General features: G+C 44.4%; 2 protein-coding genes across 2 annotated transcripts in view; one reads left to right on the top strand and one right to left on the bottom strand.

Moving 5' to 3' along the window:
- CBL (Cbl proto-oncogene) overlaps window positions 1–7,928 on the bottom strand; it is an 80,590-nt gene extending 72,662 nt beyond the window's left edge. Inside the window, exon 1 of the mRNA XM_052652621.1 lies at window positions 7,743–7,928. Coding sequence (XP_052508581.1) covers window positions 7,743–7,928 — 186 coding nt within the window. The remainder of the gene's footprint in view (window positions 1–7,742) is intronic.
- A 7,138-nt stretch (window positions 7,929–15,066) lies between these two features.
- On the top strand, window positions 15,067–18,910 carry CCDC153 (coiled-coil domain containing 153). The gene is made up of 6 exons (XM_052653352.1): window positions 15,067–15,136; window positions 15,540–15,605; window positions 15,999–16,118; window positions 16,808–16,900; window positions 18,380–18,510; window positions 18,782–18,910. Exons 1-6 carry the CDS (start codon window positions 15,067–15,069, stop codon window positions 18,908–18,910), a joined length of 609 nt encoding a protein of 202 aa, XP_052509312.1.
- The last annotated feature ends 238 nt before the right edge of the window (window positions 18,911–19,148 follow it).

Raw genomic sequence — 19,148 nt, 5'->3', positions numbered from 1 at the left:
ATTTATCACATTAATCACAGGACAAAAATACAGTCAATAGGAAATCAAACAACTGACATGTGCTTACAGCTTAACTGTGCAGTTTTTATATATGGATTCTGTCTTTAAAAGGAAAAAATAATTCTCTTCCCAGACTTATCAATGCAACTTCAAAACCAAATACTTAGCATGAACTAGAGATTAAATTATTTTAGCAAGATTTTTGGATGTCAGACCCTAATGAGAGCACAACTGTGAATCAGGGTATTGCAGAGTTTCCAGTTTGGTCTGAAGCACCTCCCCAGTCCCAATTCCCTTTCTGGTTCAAGGATTAGGTAAAGATGTGCCTGATGGTTCCCACGGTGTGGGGTATAGGGAGCAGGGCTGGGATTCCTCAGCCGGTATAACTTCAGTTCTATCTCTAGTTTGTAAATGTGAGCATTGGCTCATTCTTAATTCCCTAGCACCCAGCAAGAAGTTCAGTGAAAATGTGATGTGGAAAGGTGCCAACACAATTTTCACCTAAAGAAACTAGGAATCAGCTACCATATTTAAATCAACAAACTAGACAAGGATTGCGGATAAAAGCGGATTTTTTGGAAGGCAAGGTGCCAATACATACTTTTCAAAGTTTAATGTATGATTCCCTTGACCCAGTACATTTCATTTCTAGAAGTTTATCCTGAAGAATACCTAGAAACTGCATAATAGATTGTCACTGTAACACCGTTTCTAATATTAAAAATCAGAAACAACCTATAAGAATATGATTTATAACATATCCATATTATAAAATCATAAATAAAACTTAAAAAAAGAATTCAAGGAGACCTACATGTTGTATCAACGTAGATAATCTTTTCATTCTAGAAGCACTTTTGTTTAAAAATCCCACTTTTGCTTAACAATGTATTTTATATGTATTAAAAACATTATATATACCACTTTTCAAATTTAAGAACATAATATCTTAAACTTAAATAAGATACTCCACTTTTTTTTAATAAAATTTGTCAAACTTATCTAAAATAAAAGTAACTGTGGAAGGGGCCTTGCTTCTTGAAGTATGATCCATGTCAGCAACACAGAGTTTCAGGCCCCACCTCAGACCTATTCAGACAAGATCCACAGATCTGAATTTATGTTAAAGTCTGAGAAGCACTGGTTTATAAAACTCACTTAACAGAGTCTGAACACCAGTTCAAGATCCACATTAAAAAACAAAACTATGAGTTGGGTGGCTTGTCTTACTTAATTTCTCTGAATCTTGTTTCGATCTCATAAGACACATTATTCTGAAATTTTTACTGTATCCGCAGATGTGAAATTGTAAACTGCTCCACAATATAAGGAATTAGTAGTTGTCAGTCTTCGCGACTAAATGCTAAGAAGGCAACAACTTGTTCAGAGCCGTTTAGAAAAAGGAACTGGAGGGATGGACCCCAAATAGTAGACAGTGGTTACCTCTAGAGAGAATAGTAGTTTAGGGGTAGGGGACTAAACGGAGACTTACATTTTGTTCTATATATTTTATGATCCATAAATTGTTTCTCATAAAGAGTGCTGTATTTGTATACTGCTATTCAGATAGGTCTAAGAAGTGAAAGTCACTCAGTCGTGTCCAACTCTTTGTGACCCATGGACTGTAGCCCTCCAGGTTCCTCTGTCCATGGATTTCTCTAGGCAAGAATACTGGAGTTGGTTGCCATTTCCTTCTCCAGGGGATCTTCCCAACCCACGGATCTAACCCAGGTCTCCCGTATCGTGGGCAGACTCGACTGACTGAGCCACCAGGGAAGCCCAGGGCTAAGCAAGGAGGCAGGAATTAGGATCCCACCCCCCTCACTGAAGGAGCAGCGGGTTGGCCTCATTTTAAGATTTCCTCATGGCTGATCCCAGAGCCACAGGGAAGGTCAGGGGTAGCTGTGAGGAGGCGCCCGAGGTAGTGGACACCGCTGAGTAAGACCTGCCACCTGTCCTGGAAGTTGCAGAGGGGAGACCCCGAGTCACTGCTGATTAAGGAGCTTCTATAGTGGTGACATTCCATCTCCTAGGGCTTGACTCCCCATGGGTGTGCACCATGAATGCCATCACCCCTTTCCCCTCCTCCTTTTGGAAGCTGCTGCAGGAAGGAACATTGTGGGGACAGAGCTGAGGCTGGCTTCCAGTGCTCCTGGTTGACTACTCCCACCTACTTCCTTCCAGCACAAAATGTGCTAATCATGAAAATATTTCACAATGACTTGCTTGTTATAATTCCCCTCTTCCAACAAACCTAATGGAGATCAGAATTAATAACTTCATTGGGAAATGTGAATGAAATTTAGGCCCAGTTTTCAAACAAATACTTAGACCATTTTTCTTTTATTTATTTATTTATTTTTTTCATTTTTCTTTTAATACTTAGTTCATTTTTCTTTGAATGCTCTAGGTTAGTCATTAGTGGACATTCTCATATGGTTCACTGTAACATGAACTCCACTGAAAGTAGACTTGGGGAACCAACTTGCCCATGTGCATACAGCTAACAACATATGAAAAATAGGTTTCATTATAGCAAGAGTCACCAAAAACTTCAACCAAAGCCACAAAATGAACAGAGCAGACTATCTTCTTCCCCAGCCTAAACCCTTCAAAATTTCTATCATGAATCACATGAAATGCTCAGTGAGCTCACATTTCACAAGAATTGAGAGAGAATATTACATCCATTGGGGGAATTCTTAACAGGTTTGAAAACAACACCATCTTTTTTTACAATGACTATGTATCACTTTTATAACCAAAAGAAGGTAAAAACTACTTTTAGCAAATGTTATTTTAATTCAACACTCAAAAAATAAAAAATTCCCTACCTTATCCCCCTAATTAATCACACAGAAAATAAGGGAGCATGTTTCAATCTCATTTTACTTTATTAAAATGTCTGCACTTCATTCAACAAGTATAATACTATATATCACACACAGGAACTGAAGTTAAGACAAAGCCTTGATCTTGAAGAGATCTAGTGGAGGAAGAGACAGATGAAATAAAAAGTGATAAATGCTACCACAGATAACATCAATTAAGTATCGTAGAAAAATAACATGTAGAAGCCCCCACAATAACCATGCAAAGTAACCAGTACACATAATTTGAAAAGACACAAATCTTTAACTTAAAAGTAGATACTTCTTTTAATGGTACTAGTTAAACATCATGTTAATATCATTTAAGAAAATATCTACTTTGTGTGTGAATGGAGGTGTGAGAGTATGCATGAGGATTGCTGTTGTATACCTACACAGGTCACTTTCTGAAAAATGACTTTCATTATCAAGACTGTTGTATACCTGAGAACTTACTGTATGGAGGAAATAACTAAGCCTTGTTCAGTTGCTAAGCCGTGTCTGACTCTTTGTGACCCCATGAACTGCAGCATGCCAGACTTCCCTGTCGATCACTGTCTCCCCGAGTCTGCTCAAACTCATGTCCACTGAGTCAGTGATACCATCCAACCATCTCATCCTCTGTCTTCCCCTTCTCCTGCCCTCAATCTTTCCCAGGATCAGAGTCTGTTTTCCAATGAGTCAGCTCTTCATATCAGGTGGCCAAAGTATTGGGAGTTTCAGCATCAGCAACAGTCCTTCCAATGAATATTCAGGGTTGATTTTCTTTAGGATTGACTGGTTTGATCTCCATGCTGTCCAAGGGACTCTCCAGACTCTTCTCCAACACCACAGTTCAAAAAAGCATCAATTCTTTGGTGCTCAGCCTTCTTTATGGTCCAACTCTCACATCCATACTTTGACTACTGGAAAAACTTTGACTGTACAGACATTTGTTGGCAAAGTGATGTCTCTGCTTTTTAACAGGCTGTCTAGTTTTGTCACAGCTTTCCTTCCAAGGTACAAGCCCCAACTAAGCCTTAGGAGGTGGGTAATCCTGGATTCTAAGTCAAGCTCCCTATTAACTAAGTAACATAACCTCTTCAAAGCTAAGTACCCAAAAAAGAGGAATGATACTGCCAAAGAACTAGTGAAAGAAATTAATGTAATTAATAGTGATTACCACTTGCATACCTCTTCCTTTCAGTTTTCCTTTGGGGACACACAAAGCAATTTCATTTAACAAATATTTACAAATGCACTTACTATTGTGTAAGACCTCGTGATTAGAGACTGCAGGAGATAAAGAGATTACAGCTGTTGTCCTCGTGATATTTACATCTTGAGAGGTTAGGATAGAGAAGAAATATGTGCATTTTTTTAAAAAAAAATCTTTTGGCCAAACTGCGTGGCATGTGGGATCTTAGCTCCCCAACGAGGGATTGAACTCATGCCCCCTGCACTTGCAGTGCAGAGTCTTAACCACTGGACCACCAGCGAAGTCCCTGTACGTGATGTTTAAACTTAAGAGATCCCGTATCGCACTGAACATCCTTACTTAGTCACTTATCACTATAATGGAATCTCCTGGAATGCAAGAATTTACACGTAGTGCTATCCTTGGGATTTAGTGAGCATGCAAACATGGGGGAAAGGTAAAAAGGAAGGGAGAAAGCAATCCAATGAAACATACGGATTCATAAATTCTGTTACGTGCATTTTACTTCCAAAATACAAGAAGTTACTTAAGGTGCTTTTTTTTACAGCAAGCCAGAAAAGGTAAGTAGTAGGAGGATTATCTTTTTAAAAAGCTTTTTCAAATCCATGATTTAAAGGAAAGCATTTTTCCAATAAATTATATTCCATTAAATAAATCAATACCTCGAGGTTTTACTAACGTAAGCTAATTTAAAATAAAAACATAGCAGGGACCTAAAATACTGCCGGCATGATGCTCTACTTCAGTGGTGGACAAACTAAAACGTGATGGATTTTTCTGTACACCTGCAAGATAAGAATGGCTTTTACATTTTGAAAGAGTTGTAAAAACAACAGCAGCCAAGAATACAGAACTGCATAGGTGGCCAGCAATGCTTAAAGTATTTACTACCTGTTCCATGACAGAAAGTTTGTCAATTCCCACTCTATCTCACAATGGAATTTTGAGTCTCTCACTAAACTCAATACTTGATATTTCCACATTTACATTTAAGGCAATTATATGATTGCTTTCTCTACCCCCTAGCTAGTTGTCTATTTCCTTACTAGCCACTTTCTTCACATATGGGTAGCTTCACAAATATCAATTACAATATACTGGGATGGCAAGGAAAAAAAGAAAAAAAAACTATAGAGACTGAACCACATCTTCTGTTTAATAACAAGCATCCTAGCACAAGCATTTTTCCAACGATGAGTTCAAGTTTTGCAATGGAATAGTAAATTGAACCTACACTGACCAGAATCCATGACTTAGGCCAACTTCTCCATCCATGTATATCAAATACGAAGGAGAGGAGACAGTTTCCAGTACTAAATCAATAAGCTGATTAATAATAAGCTGGAATAATATTCACCTAGCTTTAATGACAAGGTTAAAACAGGTAAGAGATGGTGACTTAGAGCTAAATTCAATAAATGAGTGGGACATTTGTGGATTTAACACGAAGTTCTTCATCACTTGTATTATACGACATGAAGTCAAGAAGGGTTAGTGATACATTAAGGCTGTCAACAATAAAGTGAAAAAAGAGAACATTTATGCTCAAAACATCAAAAGTAAAAGAGCACACTCTAACAACATTACAGGAGTATTCAGAAAATCTGGAAAGCAGAATAAATCTATCGGATTAACACATCAGAAAGAAGAATGAAGCTTTCATTTCAGCACAACCAGTAACATGTGATACAGGGCACAGACTACTAAAAATCATCTTTCAAAACAATCAACACAAGAATAAAACCACCGCTCTTCCTACACTAGAATGGAAAAGGTAGAAACCTACTTTCCTTCAACTATCAAAACCTGAAAAGCCTTTGACTCAAAACAGAGGTCTTTATTCTTCCCAAATAATTAAACATTCTGCAGAAGAAATCATACTACACACTCTTTAAAAAGATGGAGTTAAGGCTTAAGGGGTGGGGGCAACCATTTTAAGGACTACATTACAGAGACTCTAGAGTTTGACAAAAAGTTTTATTTTTAAGGAGAGGTCTCTAATCAATACAATCTTGATACATTGCAGGTTGATACATGTGTCTCAAATGAGAAGCTAATTAGAAATGCAAATTTCAGGAGAAACTTTTTAAGTCAACTCTAAATCCCTAAAATGCAAACCTACAATCTTCAGATTTTGAATATATTCAATATATATTTTTAAAGTATCAATGCACTTAAAATTCCCTTAACTGCCTACCTTTCTGTAATGGTTTTACTGCAATTTCTAAGAATGAAATTAGCATTGTAACAGTAATTACAATACCAATTACTTAACATGAGAAAAACCAGCCCTGAAAAAGTAGCTTCTGAAGCCACTGGTATGCACTACAGGAGCGCTAATTCACACAGGACTTATTAAGTATTTCTACAGCACATTTATATCTGCCAAGTGCTTCATAATCACTTTTATTAGCTGTTTCTAGTCCAAAGCAATCCATGAAAAACTTTACAGAAGAGGAACCTAGGCTCAGAGAGGAACCAAAGAAAACCAATTTTACTGTGGAGGAAATAACACCATTCTCTTACAATATACGCCTGATCCTTCTAACCATCTTTCATCTACAGAATGAGTTTTGCAAAAATCAGCTATTGATAAATGTTGAAAAACAGAAAGGAAAAACTGAATGCTCTGGAACAAACCGTTAGGCTTGGGACTAACTACTATCTTTCATTATACAGACATACTATAAGGAAGTAAAATTCTGTCAAATGCCAAGCTTAAAGTGAAGTTATTTTTCACACTTGCTAAAAAAAAAAGTAATCAAAGCAGCTCATCTAACAATTTTAAAGTCAGGTTCTGTAATAAGGAGTTGGGATAATTAACAAAAAAAGTAGAACCCAACAAAAAGCATTGTGTATGAGGAGGAAGTTCTGAAAGGAGTCAGAATCTGCTGCTTAACCCACTCGGTCAACGTATCTCTCCGAAGATAAAGGTTATAACCAGAACTTGTGGTTTAATCAGTGCATATCTCAGCACCAGCAATGGATCCCATCCAATGTTTTGGAAGAGAAAAACTTGAGCCAGCACTAGATGTGGAGGAAAGTTCCTTCCTCGGTCCATTTAAATATTACCATTTCTTTTATCTCTGTCACATCTTAATGAGAAGAAGGGAAGGAAAAAAAAAAAACAATTGTACGCTCACCCAGAGCAGTCTGCCCGCGGAGTTGTCAGGACCCCAGGTCTCTCCACGAGAGCCCGTAAAACCCAATTCCCTAATTAGAGCCCGTCCAGCTCAGTCCCAGCCGGTAAATCAAGCGCTCTTCCTCACCGCCCCCTCCCTCCTATCTCCCGGGGCCAATTCCGTGACCCACATCCCTACATCCTGCGCAGAGCCCCAAACTCTGCAGCCCCACTAGACTTCCGCCCCGGTGGCTCCCCAGTTAACCTCCCCCAGCCCCCACCCCATCTTTGTCTCGCAACCCCAAACACACCACCTCAACGTTCCCCCCGACTCCCAACCGCAGCCCTTCCCCCTCCGCCGACCCCCGTCCTCCTGATCTCCTCCCTACCCCCACACCCCCCAGCCCTCGGCCCCGTCACCCCGGCTCCTCGCCTCCCCAGCCTTGCACGACCCGTCCCCTCCCCCAGCTTCCTCCGTCCCTTCCTTCCCCTCCCTCAGCCCCTCCGCCCACGCCCACCCCTGCTCCCGCGGGTGCTCCGCAGGGCCTTTCACCTTGTCCATGAGCTTCCAGCACTTCTCCACCATCTTCTTGTCCACGGTCCCCGGCGGGTGGGGGCTGAGGTGGTGGTGGTGGTGGTGCGGCTGGAAGGCGTCCTTCATGAGCCCGATCAGGCCGCCGGAGCCCCCGGAGCCGCCGCCGCCCCCGGCCCCAGAGCTCTTTTTCACGTTGCCGGCCATGGCCCGGGAGAGGGTCAGGGCCCAGCCGCGTCCGCCGGCTCCGCTCGGCTGCGAGTGAGGGAAGGAGGGCGTGAAGGAGGGGCCTCTCCCGGCCGCCGCCGCCGCCGCCGCAGCCGCCGCCGGCGGAGGGAGGGGCGGCCGCGGGGAGGGGAGTGGGCGGCGCCGGGCGCGCGAGTCCGCGCGGGCGCGCCCCCTCACAGAGCGCGAGCCCGGGGGGAGCGCGCGGGGCTCGGAGAAGCGAGCGGCCGCGTCTGGACTGAGGAGCGGCCTCTCCTGCGCCTCCCCCTTCCCGAGTCACCGCGTCCGGAAAGCCGCCGCCAAGTTTCCGCGCCGCCTCCCCCGTCCCTGCCCCCGGGGGGCGGGCCCAGGCCGAACCGTCCCCCTTCGCCCCCTGCTGGAAGAGTTGGGGAAAGGGCGGGGCGTGGCTAACGTGGAGTCTGCGCACTAGGCAGAAGCCGGCCCTCCATGTTCCTTCTGGGTTGTGGGTTGTCAGCCTTGGAGGAGGTCACTGGGCTATTTAAGTTAAGACGGGTAGAGCTAGGAAGTTCCACTGGTTAATCAGAACCAGAACAAAGGCCTCGACCAGTTCTCCCACAAAGTGATTGTAACCTCTTCTGAGTTACTGATTCTGAGTGGTCTTTTTCAGAGGGTTACCCACATGAACCTCTACTTTAATAGAAAAAATTGATGCCTGAGTTGTGAGTCAAACTTCAGTTTCATGTATATTTCAGGCTTGTGGTGAGGGGTCATTTGAATTCTTTTTTTATTTTTATTTCTATTTTTAATCGAAGTATATTTGATTTACAATGTTGTGTTTCAGGTGTACAGCAAAGTGATTCAGTTGTATATGTACCTATTAATATATTTCAGATTCTTTTCACTTACAGTTATTACAAAATATTAAGTATAGTTCCCTGTGATACAGAGTAGGTCTTTGTTGGTTATCTAGTTTATACTGAGTCTTCTTAAAAGAGAGTCTACTGCACTATTTTACCTATAATGATTCTTGGAAAGGATTTTAGAAGAAAGGACATTTGGGAATTTGATGAGAGTCAAATTTAGAATGACATCTGAGCTTAAACTTCTTTTTCTAAACTTCTGGCTTTGTGAAAGCTCCTTTCTACATTATGAAAAGAGTGTGTGTTTTGGGGAGGTAGTGTGCGTGCTCAGTCATTCAGTTGTGTCTGACACTTTGTGGCCCCATGGACTGTAGCCCATCAGGCTCTTCTGCCCACGGATTTTCCAAGCAAGAATACTGGACTGGGTTGCCATGCCCTCCTGCAGGGGATCTTCCCCATCCAGGGATCAAACCCACATCTCCTGCATTGGCAGGCAGATTCTTTACCACTAGTACCACCTGAGAAGCCTTAAGATAACATCTGCATGCATGCTAAGTCGCTTCAGTCCTGATGCCCTCCTCCAGGGGATCTTCTCAACTGAGGACTGAACCCACATCTCTCATGTCTCCTGCATTGGCAGATGGGTTCTTTACCACTCGCACCAGCTGGGAATCCCCAATTGTTAAATAAATAAATAAGACGTGCCATGGAAAGAATCTCGATGTTGTCTTTACCCCACACCTGACAAATTAGGAAATTGAACTTTATTTGCTTCTCCTAACATTGTGGAAGAAAAAGGGAAGTTTTTTCCCCCACTCCCTTGTGTTTTAAACTCCTAGTTAAGTCAGGACCAGGAATGGGAATGCTGCAGATCATTGCATCCTGATTAGACCTCAGAAAGGCTAGCACCATCAGGCCATGAGTTCTTCTTCCAGGCCCTTTGACCTTCTGAAAAAAAAACCACTTCCCCCTTTTTTTGCCTTAAGATTCCCTTGCTTAGCACCTTGTTCTGCAGGTGGGTAGGCCAGTTATCAGGCCCTGACCACAGAAACCTTGAGCTTTGAGCCCTGGCCTGAGGAGGCCATGCCCCTCCCAGGAACAGCAATGCAGTTCCCAGTCACTTCCACTTTTCTAGTCTCAAAGTTCCGTTGGAAGAACTTTGAAAAAACAGAACTTCCCTCCTGAAGAAGGAAGTGCCCTGCCCTAATTTGCTAATTCTGAGCCTCAGCTTTGGGAGTTTGCAGGCCCTGGTGTGTCAATAAGTACTCAGTTCCGCCTTAGATTCCCCACCTGGCTCTTCTACAAAGCTCTTGACTGATTAGGGAATTAAGCTTATCAAATGATCGTAGAAGAGAGGGGCGAAAAAAGATCTCTGAACTCAAAGACTCTTCAGCCAGACATTCTTGTTTGTAACTCAGTGGCCTGTATCTACAATTGATTGTGGAGTCAGAATTATCATTTCCTATCAGTAGAATTTCCATTAATCAGTACTTACCTAGAAAGAGTTAGAATGGCTAAAGAAAAAATACAGGCAAAGCTCTTATATAATTGTCAAAACTTCCCACCCCTGATGCGTCCACCCTTAGTTGTAGGCCCTCCTTTCCTCCCACTGCGTCTATAGAAACCGTTTCCTTACTGATTTCCCTGCCACTTTAAATCCATTCTGTCACCAGACCAGTGTTCCTAAAGTATACTTCTGACAACAAAAAAACAATAACTTTCAGCACTCCCCATTGCCTCCTTAATGAAGTTAATAGTCATGATCTAACTCCAAACTACCTTGCAGTTTTATACTATTCTAGTACATATATTCTATGCTGGGTGACTCACCAAGTCATGAAATACCACAATTCTTTTTTCATCACCGTTACTCAGAGCATTCCCTCTGCCTAAAGAGTGCAATGAAGTCCAATCCATTTTTTATACTTAAATGTTGTCCTCTTCATCAGACACTCCAGCTAGAATAATTCTTCTCTCCTCTAAATTTCCATAACCATCTATTTCTCACCTATTACACATTAATTTGAGGGCTTCTCCGGTGGCTTAGCAGTAAAGAATCCATTTTCAACACAGGAGACTCAGGTTTGATCCCTGGGTCCGGAAGATCCCCTGGAGGAGGAAATCGCAACCCCCTCCAGTATTCTTGCTGGGAAAATCCCATAGACAGAGGAGCTTGGCTGGCTATAGTCCAAGGGGTCGCAGAGTCAGACACGACTGGAGCAGCGGAGCACACATGCGGGCATTAACTTATGCTATACTGTCCTATCAACTTTGGTCTTCCACAGTACCTAGCACACTGTAGACATGCAAGGGGACACTTTCCCCCTCATAGTCAAATCCTAGATTTAATAGAGTATAGTTCAGTTTAGTTCAGTTACTCAGTCGTGTCTGACTCTTTGCGACCCCATGGACTGCTGCACACCAGGCTTCCCTGTCCATCACCAACTTGCAGAGCTTACTCAAACTCATGTCCATTGAGTCAGTGATGTCATCCAACCATCTCATCCTCTGTCGTCCCCTTTTCCTATGGCCTTCAATCTTTCCCAGCATCAGGGTCTTTTCCAGTGAGTCAGTTCTTCACATCAGATGGCCAAAGTATTGGAATTCCAGCTGCAGCATCAGTCCTTCCAATGAATATCAGGACTGATTTCCTTTAGGATGGATTGGTTGGATCTCCTTGCAGTCCAAGGGACTCTCAAGAGTCTTCTCCAACACCACAGTTCAGAAGCATCAATTCTTTAGTGCTCAGCTTTCTTTGTAGTCCAACTCTCACATCCATTCATGACTACTGGAAAAACCATAGCTTGGACTAGATGGACCTTTGTTGGCAAAATAATGTCTCTGCTTTTTAAAATACTGTCTAGGTTGGTCATAGCTTTTCTTCCAAGGAGCAAGTGTCTTTTAATTTCATGGCTACAGTCACCATCTGCAGTGATTTTGGAGCCCCAACAAATAAAGTCTGTCACTGTTTCCATTGTTTCCCCATCTATTTGCCATGAACTGATAGGATGCCATGATCTTAGTTTTCTGAATGTTGAGCTTTAAGCCAACTTTTTCACCCTCCTCTTTCACTTTCATCAAAAGGCTCTTTAGTTCTTTTTCACTTTCTGCCATAAGGGTGGTATCATCTGCATATCTGAGGTTATTGATATTTCTCCTGGCAATCTTGATTCCAGCTTGTGCTTCATCCAGCCCAGCATTTCACATGGTATTCTCTGCATATAAGTTAAATAAGCTGGGTGACAATATACAACCTTGACGTACTACTTTCCCAGTTTGGAACTGGTCTGTTGTTCCATGTCCAGTTCTGTTGCTTCTTGACCTGCATACAGATTTCTCAGGGTGAGAAATTAACCCTTAGAGTTGCATATGAGCTTGTGGCTCATCTACACCATCTCTGGCTTGGTTTAAGGCTTCCAATTTGTATTACGTTCAGTATGGTCTGTATATTATAGAATGGGATGGTGTAATTTGCACTTTGTTCCTGCTGCAGCAAGCCATATTTCTTTTAATGCATGATGACCTATGTCTCACATCTGAATAAAGTAGAGAGGGTGACCTTCTCTCTGTGTCTCTTTAAAACCCCCAAATGGGATCCTATTTAAAGGAAGGCAGAATTCTGCTGAAATGATCTTTCCTCTTTTCACTTCTGAACTGAGGTTAATGAAAAAAAAAAAAAAAAAGGACGAAAGATTGACCTTTCTTTCCCAATTTTCACTTGGCTTGTTTTCAAAATGTACTAGAGATTGAATCGTGGAGCACAATGTCATTCTCATTCCTGGATCATTCTAGAGCTGGCTCAGTTTGTATAGCATCATGTGATCCGTGGCACTCTTCTTATTCCATTTCACCTTCACCCCAAACCACATCCTCATTCTGCACCTGAAAGTCAGTTGACTGAACGTATTTGAAAAGTAAATGCTCTTCTGAGACACGATATGTTGTTTATTCTCTGTAATCTCTTCCTCAGTATATGACTCCCTGCCTCAGCCTAGCAGAGACACTAATCATTCTATGGAAAAGTCCCCAGCACAGAATTCTGGACGAGGGGAAAGACAGGACAGAGACCTCTACTGCTTTCCTACTCGGGGAGAGACGGTTGTCGGTGGGGTGGTGTGGTGTGGGGAGGGCAGGAGTAAATGAAAACATGCGTCAAGGTTAGAAGAAAACTCTTCTTCTGATTTGGGGCATGTGGGCAAGATTTTCTGACACTGAAATAGAGGAACAGTAAGCATCACAAAGAACAAGGCTGGCTCTTCCCTTTACTCTGTAAAATGTCACTGGGGTCAGAGAGGTATCCTGCAGCTGTGAAGGTGACAAATAAATATCCTCAGGCTCTGCCTGAATCTGCTACCACCTAGAAGAAGGATTTCCGACCCCCACCGCACCCCTGGCCCCAAGATCTCATTGCAGGCAGTTTCTTCAGATCTGTTCTTGATAACAGGCAATTGACCAAAACTGTTGAGGAAGACAGAGAAATATCTAAAGAAAGAGTCTGCAGTTCCCTAAATCCACAAGGGGGAAAGCCCTGAAGTTTCTGCTGTTTTCATTTTAGCCACTTTGGTGTTCACAAATTGGTGGCAGACAGACAGCAAAGGCTCCCAATAGCAAAAGGCTGGAGAGAGGGGTTTCGGGGAGGGAACAGCTAACCAGAGCAAGCCACTCAGCATTCTCCCTTCTCCAGATTTATTTTTCCAACTATTCGTGACTCCAGCAAGATGCTAGGCAGCACCCCTAAATGAGGGGTGCCCCCAACATTGCTCCATAAATAATTTAAATAGAAAAATTCAGGAGGCTTAGTAGAAGGTCAAGAAAATCCACTAGAGGGAGCCCAAATCAACTCAATGCCACAGGGAACCAAGCTGGTTATTCTCTCAGCACCTGTCTGAAAATCAACCACAGACAGGAATAGGGAGAAAGAGGAAATATATTAAGTCACCATAAAAGAAGATAGCCCTGTAAATACCTGGTGAAAATCCAAGCCTTTCAAGATTTACAAAATCAAAGATTTAAAGATTTAGGAAACCGAGGCTGAGCAAGGAAAATGACTTACCCAAATTTACATATCTGGAGAAGGGTAAGGATGAGAACTCAAAAGCTCCTGTCTCTAACCAGTACCCTTTCTTCTTGATTTGCATCTATGTCAGGATAGAAGGGCATGGCATCCCACTCCAGTATTCTTATCTGGAGAATCCAATGGACAGAGGAGCCTGGAGGGCTACAGTCCATGGGGTCACAAGAGGTTGCAAGAGTCGAACACGACTGAGGTGACTTAGCACAGCACCTTGAGGTCCTAGGTCGAACTCTCCTCTGTGTCTCATTTATCTGAAATGGGAAACTCTCTCAACCACCGTCTCCTGAATTTCTTTCCCTCATTCACCATAGAATACCTTCCTGAAAGGGATCTTCAATTTTAAGCCTATTTAATAATGTCATTTTGTTGATGAGACTTTGGGAAATGTAAATCACCCCAAATGGCTACCGTGAGTTCTTTTCCTCTGTATAAGTGCAATAGCATTATTTTGGATGTGTAAATCTATAATTTGTAAGTGTCCAAATTGCAGGCAGTGCTACATAGAAGTGAATCATATTTAATCAGTTCCAAAGCCCTCTCTCCTCAAACTACACTTAGGATCTGGGGACAAGAAGAGTATTGGCCCTCTGAGACCTTGGTATTTTAAGCATTGTATTTAGCCCCTTCTACCAGACACAATTATAACGACTGAGCAAGCATGCATGTACCTTCCTATCAGCTCCATGTTTCCCAGTTGCCTGGACAACGTGCAGCCTCCAGAAGCCCAACCTTCCAGTTCTCAGTCCCACCCCCAAATGAAATTTGCCACTCTGGATTGGGTCCCAGAACACAATCTCCTCCTCCGGCTCCTAGCTGGTTGGGCCTTTTCTCTGCCCCTCCTGGAAAGTGGGTCACGCCACAGGGAGATACAACAGAGACAAGTGAGGGTCTTGGAGGAAGGAAGAGGCAGGGTAAGGATGATGGGAAGAGAGAAGGGGCCAGGTACTGAGCTTTATTTTCTCTGAAAGAGGGTTGAGAGGAATGATTTCTGTACTTAGAGATTGACTGGTAGAGAGAAATGGGCTCATCCTTCCCCCTGGCCCCAGCCTTGCCTAAGTTTCCAAGGAAACCAAGAACTGAAGCTTCTGGAAAGTGTAAGAGACAGACTTGGAGATGAGAGCACTAATTCTCCTGGGACTCCTGGTTCAGTCTAGGGAGTCAGGAGAGCATCTCCATGTCCAGACCTAAATATGAGCCCCCTCCCTCCCTCCAGGACAGGAAGGAGATGCCACCTAAGACCAAAGAAAAAGGGACAAAAGCTGGGGCCCAGAAGAAGAAAAGAAATGCAGGTGCTGGTGAGTCAGACTGGGTGGAGGTGGGTGCCTCCCAGCCTCTCCTTGTTCTGGCTCAGAGACCTCCAGAGAGAATTTATCCCTCTGCGTGACAAGATGGAGCTGTCTTGGCCTTCCCCCTTTATATCCATATTCAGGTGCCATGGAGCTGGGAACATGGGAAAATCAGCACCCATGAATCCCTTCTGGCTGTGTGCCTTCCTTGTATATTCATTACAATTTTTCAAATACCTACTGTGAGCTGGGTAGTGAAGTCATTAGGCTTTGCTATAAAAATCCCTCATTTAATGGTCCTTGTATCTCCCACAAAAAAAAAGAGAAGTCCAGAGTATGGGAGGAGGGTGGGAGGAGGGTAGGGAAGGCTGAGATCCTGACAAGCTGAGGGTCTGCCGTCTTGCCAGGGCAGATGTGGAGGCTGAATCCATGCACAGGCTGGCACTGCTGGAAAAGGAGGTGCTCCAAGACCACTTGGGTAAGAAGGGTAGAAGTTCGGCAACAGAGACAGTGGGCATTTGTGTATCCCTGGGAGCTTAAAGTTTTGGAACAATGGCGGAGGGCTGAGCTGATCTCTAACCATCCCCTAATGGGAAAAGATTGTCAAGAGCTGGGGTCATGAGGACAGGGTGGGCCGTGAGGGTTGATAAAGAAAGCTAACTTTCATAGCTGGAACACAGAGGGAGTTTTTCCCTCTTAGTAACAGAGTCTGTAGGATTCTGAGGCGGGGAAGGGAAACAGAATGACGATGAGAGACTGGCAGGCTGCCGCCAGGTTTCTGAAGGTGGACAGAGTCCATCAAGGCCATGGGGGCTGATTGACTGAGTGGAGCCCCCAGCCAGTGCAGAGGGCTGCTCTGGACTGTTCACAGCTCTGCAGAGAGATAAAGCCCGCCGAGCCAAGGCTTCGGAAGACCAGCTCAAGCAGAGGATCAAAGACCTGGAGGCTGAACTGAAGGGGGCCCGGAGCGAAGGGATGGCCATATATGCAGGTGTGAGGTTGATCGAGCAGGTGGGCGGGAGACAGGGGCCCGGAAGAGGACAACTGGGAGGGCCCAAGGATGCTAGAAAGGGAGACAAGGAGGACTTCGAACTGCCATACCTAGCCTCAGCCCTCCCTGCACCCACAGGAATCCTGAGGGGGCCTTCTGTGGTCTTGGGCAGAAACCTTCCGTGACATGCAGTGCTTTGTGCTTGATGTCCCGTGGACTATGAAACGCAGCCCTAGCCTTTATCTCACTCCTCCCGTGGGAGTGGGTGGGAAGGAGGGCCTGAATTCATATACTGAGCTGGCATAGCGGATGGGTGTCTTGTTTCCTAGCTCTGTCGCCACCTTCTCAGATCACCACAAGAATCCAGAAGACTTTTTTTTAAGATTTTTTTTTTAAATGTGGACCATTTTTAAAGTCTTTATTGGATTTGTTACAATATTGCTTCTGTTTTATGCTTTGGTTTTTGGCCCTGAGGAATATGGGATCTTAGCTTCCAGATCAGGGATCAAATCCGCGTCCCCTGCATTGGTAGGTGAGGTCTTAACCACTGGACTGCCAGGGAAGGCCCCCAACAGACCTTTATGCACTTGCCCACTGGACCAAGCAGAGCCCTCCCCACCCACAACTTCCTGTCCTTTCTCCACTGCTCTCTCCCCACCTGGGTCCCTGGCCACCCACCACTCTGCCAGAGATGAGTCGTCAGTGCCGGAGCCTGCAGGAGGCGATGCAGAGTCGCACCAGGAAGCTGGAGGAAGAAGTGAAGGGCCTGCAGGAGCAGTTAGGTAGGCTTCCCAGGTGGCCCTAGTGGTAAAGAACCTGCCCGCCAATGCAGGAGACTTAAAAGATGTGGGCTCCATCCCTGGGTCGGGAAGATCCCCTGGAGGAGGGCATGGCAACTCACTCCGTAGTCTTGCCTGAAGAATCCCATGGGCAGAGGAGCCTGGATAGCCCCATTCCATGGGGTCACAAAGAGTCAAGCACTAACCGAGTTAGCACGCACACACAGCACACCCTGCCCTCACAGCACTTTCTCTCAGAGGATCACACTGATGTAGTCCAGCCTGAAGGGGTGGAGTTAGAATGGTCTTTCTTTAGAAAACTGCAGTTTAAGCTCTCATACTGTCTTCCCCCACTGACTCTTCTACTACTTCCAACAGAAGGTTCAGGATAGCAAAAAATACCCAATCTTAAACTTTTAGTTATAAATGAAGAAGACCTAACTTTCTCACTGCACCTCCCTCTCTCAATGGTCTCTCTAAAGACAGTTCTTACTCCCCACTGTCCCCATGTCTCACGAGCGAAACACATTCTCTCTTAGTCTGGCTGATGTTTAGAATGAAAGCAAGCTTGAATATAACTGTTTGAATTACTTACCTCCGTATCTTCAAGACCTAATGTGTGGTAGGTCCTGAATAACTATTTGCTAATAAATAAATGAGCTTCTAAATAAGCAACAAAGCAAAACAAAACAACAACAACAACAAAAAACAAACAGGAAGCTTTTGCTCTCTCCCATCTTGGTAACAGGACAGAGTTGAAAAATTTTAGCATGGCACGGATTTTCCACAATTTTGCCCTCAAAGTTTTCTTATCCTAAAGTAGCTTTAGTTTAGCTTTAGATATCCAAGAGTTGCTTATCTTCCCACGCAGACCCTGAGTTCCTTTCCTAATCTTTGCCTTATCTCAAATGCAATCAGCATTTTTAAGCACCTCCTACATACGAGGTGCTTTCCCACACATTATCACATTTTTTAAAATGTATTTTTATTTATTTGTTTGTTTGGCTGCCCCCAGTCTTAGTTGGGAGCATGTGAACTCTTAGTTGCAGCGTGGGGGATCTAGTTCCCCGACTAGGGATCAAACCTGAGCCCCCTGCACTGGGAGCGCAGAGTCCTAGCCACTGGCACTGAGGATGTTCTCACATTATCACATTTAACTCTCAGAGCACACCTGTGAAGCACGTGTCATTTTCTCTATAAAGAGGAAGAAACTGAGTCTTAGAGATGTGTCAGATGTTACACAAGTAGTGAACAGCAACCTGATTTGGGAGCCAAATCTCTTGACCCAAGCACCCCGACCCCTCTCTTGTACCTTAACGGTATATGTCAGCTCTTTATAGGAACTAGGGGAGGTTGACGGCTCTGGGGAAGTCTGAAACAGTCCTGCTCATGTTGTGCTCTTCGGGTGGGAGACTCTGTTCAGAGGCAGAGTGTCACAATCCTGTCCTCCTTCATCCTCCTCCCTGGCACCATCTCCCCCAGAACTGTGCCAGAGGGAGGCTGAGGCTGCCCAGAGGGAGGCCAAGCAGGCCCTTGGAGAGCGGGACCAGACTCTGGCTCAGCTTCGGGCCCACGTGGCAGACATGGAGGCCAAGTATGAGGAAATCTTACATGTAAGCCCTATCCTCTGAAGACCAGCCATCCCAGGGCCCAGCCCTTCCCCATCCCCACAAATCCCAGCGAGTATGACAATGACAGACCAGGGGGAAGGGAAAGAAGCATCTTCACAGGGGATTCTGCTCTGTCTTAAGGGGATACAACCATGCCTACCCACTAAGAATAAGAGCTTGAAGAAAACACTGGCTGGGAAAGCTTACAGACCAGGCTGGGGGCACCCCTTACCCTACCCTCTTCCTTCCTGAGATTGAAGCTCGGTGTCCGCAGGACAGCCTGGACCGGCTCCTGGCCAAGCTGAGAGCCGTGAAGCCTCAGTGGGACGGGGCTGTGCTGAGACTCCACGCCAGGCTCAAGGAGCAGCTCCGCCAGTTTGGACTCAACCCCCTGGATCTTTGAAGCTGTGAGTCTCTAGTCTCTGGGGCCCTCTGAGGCCCCAGCAATAAAGCTGTCTTGATGTAGACCTCAGCAGGACTGTGAGCTGTGTTTTTTGGCAGAGAGGAGTGCCTCTCATGGGAATATCTCAGTTCTGGACTGACCCATTATCCTGAAGATGGAATAAGAAGAGAGAAATTTGACAAGGTCTCAACTTCTCTCCTAGGGAGTCTGGGTCCCACCCCTTGACCCTTGAGCCCTT

Source organism: Budorcas taxicolor, chromosome 15, assembly GCF_023091745.1.
Source record: "Budorcas taxicolor isolate Tak-1 chromosome 15, Takin1.1, whole genome shotgun sequence".
In the NCBI taxonomy this organism is placed as follows: Eukaryota; Metazoa; Chordata; class Mammalia; order Artiodactyla; family Bovidae; genus Budorcas; species Budorcas taxicolor.
The sequence above is the reverse complement of the archived record's forward strand: the minus strand, read 5'-3'. Positions and strand labels throughout refer to the sequence as shown.

Excerpts from the sequence above, each read along its gene's own strand:
- CCDC153 (XM_052653352.1), top strand. The coding sequence starts at position 15,067 with ATGCCACCTAAGACCAAAGAAAAAGGGACAAAAGCTGGGGCCCAGAAG. Across the intron at positions 15,137-15,539 it reads GAAAAGAAATGCAGGTGCTG|ATGTGGAGGCTGAATCCATG; the intron begins GTGAGTCAGACT and ends TTGCCAGGGCAG. Across the intron at positions 16,119-16,807 it reads AGGGATGGCCATATATGCAG|AGATGAGTCGTCAGTGCCGG; the intron begins GTGTGAGGTTGA and ends CCACTCTGCCAG.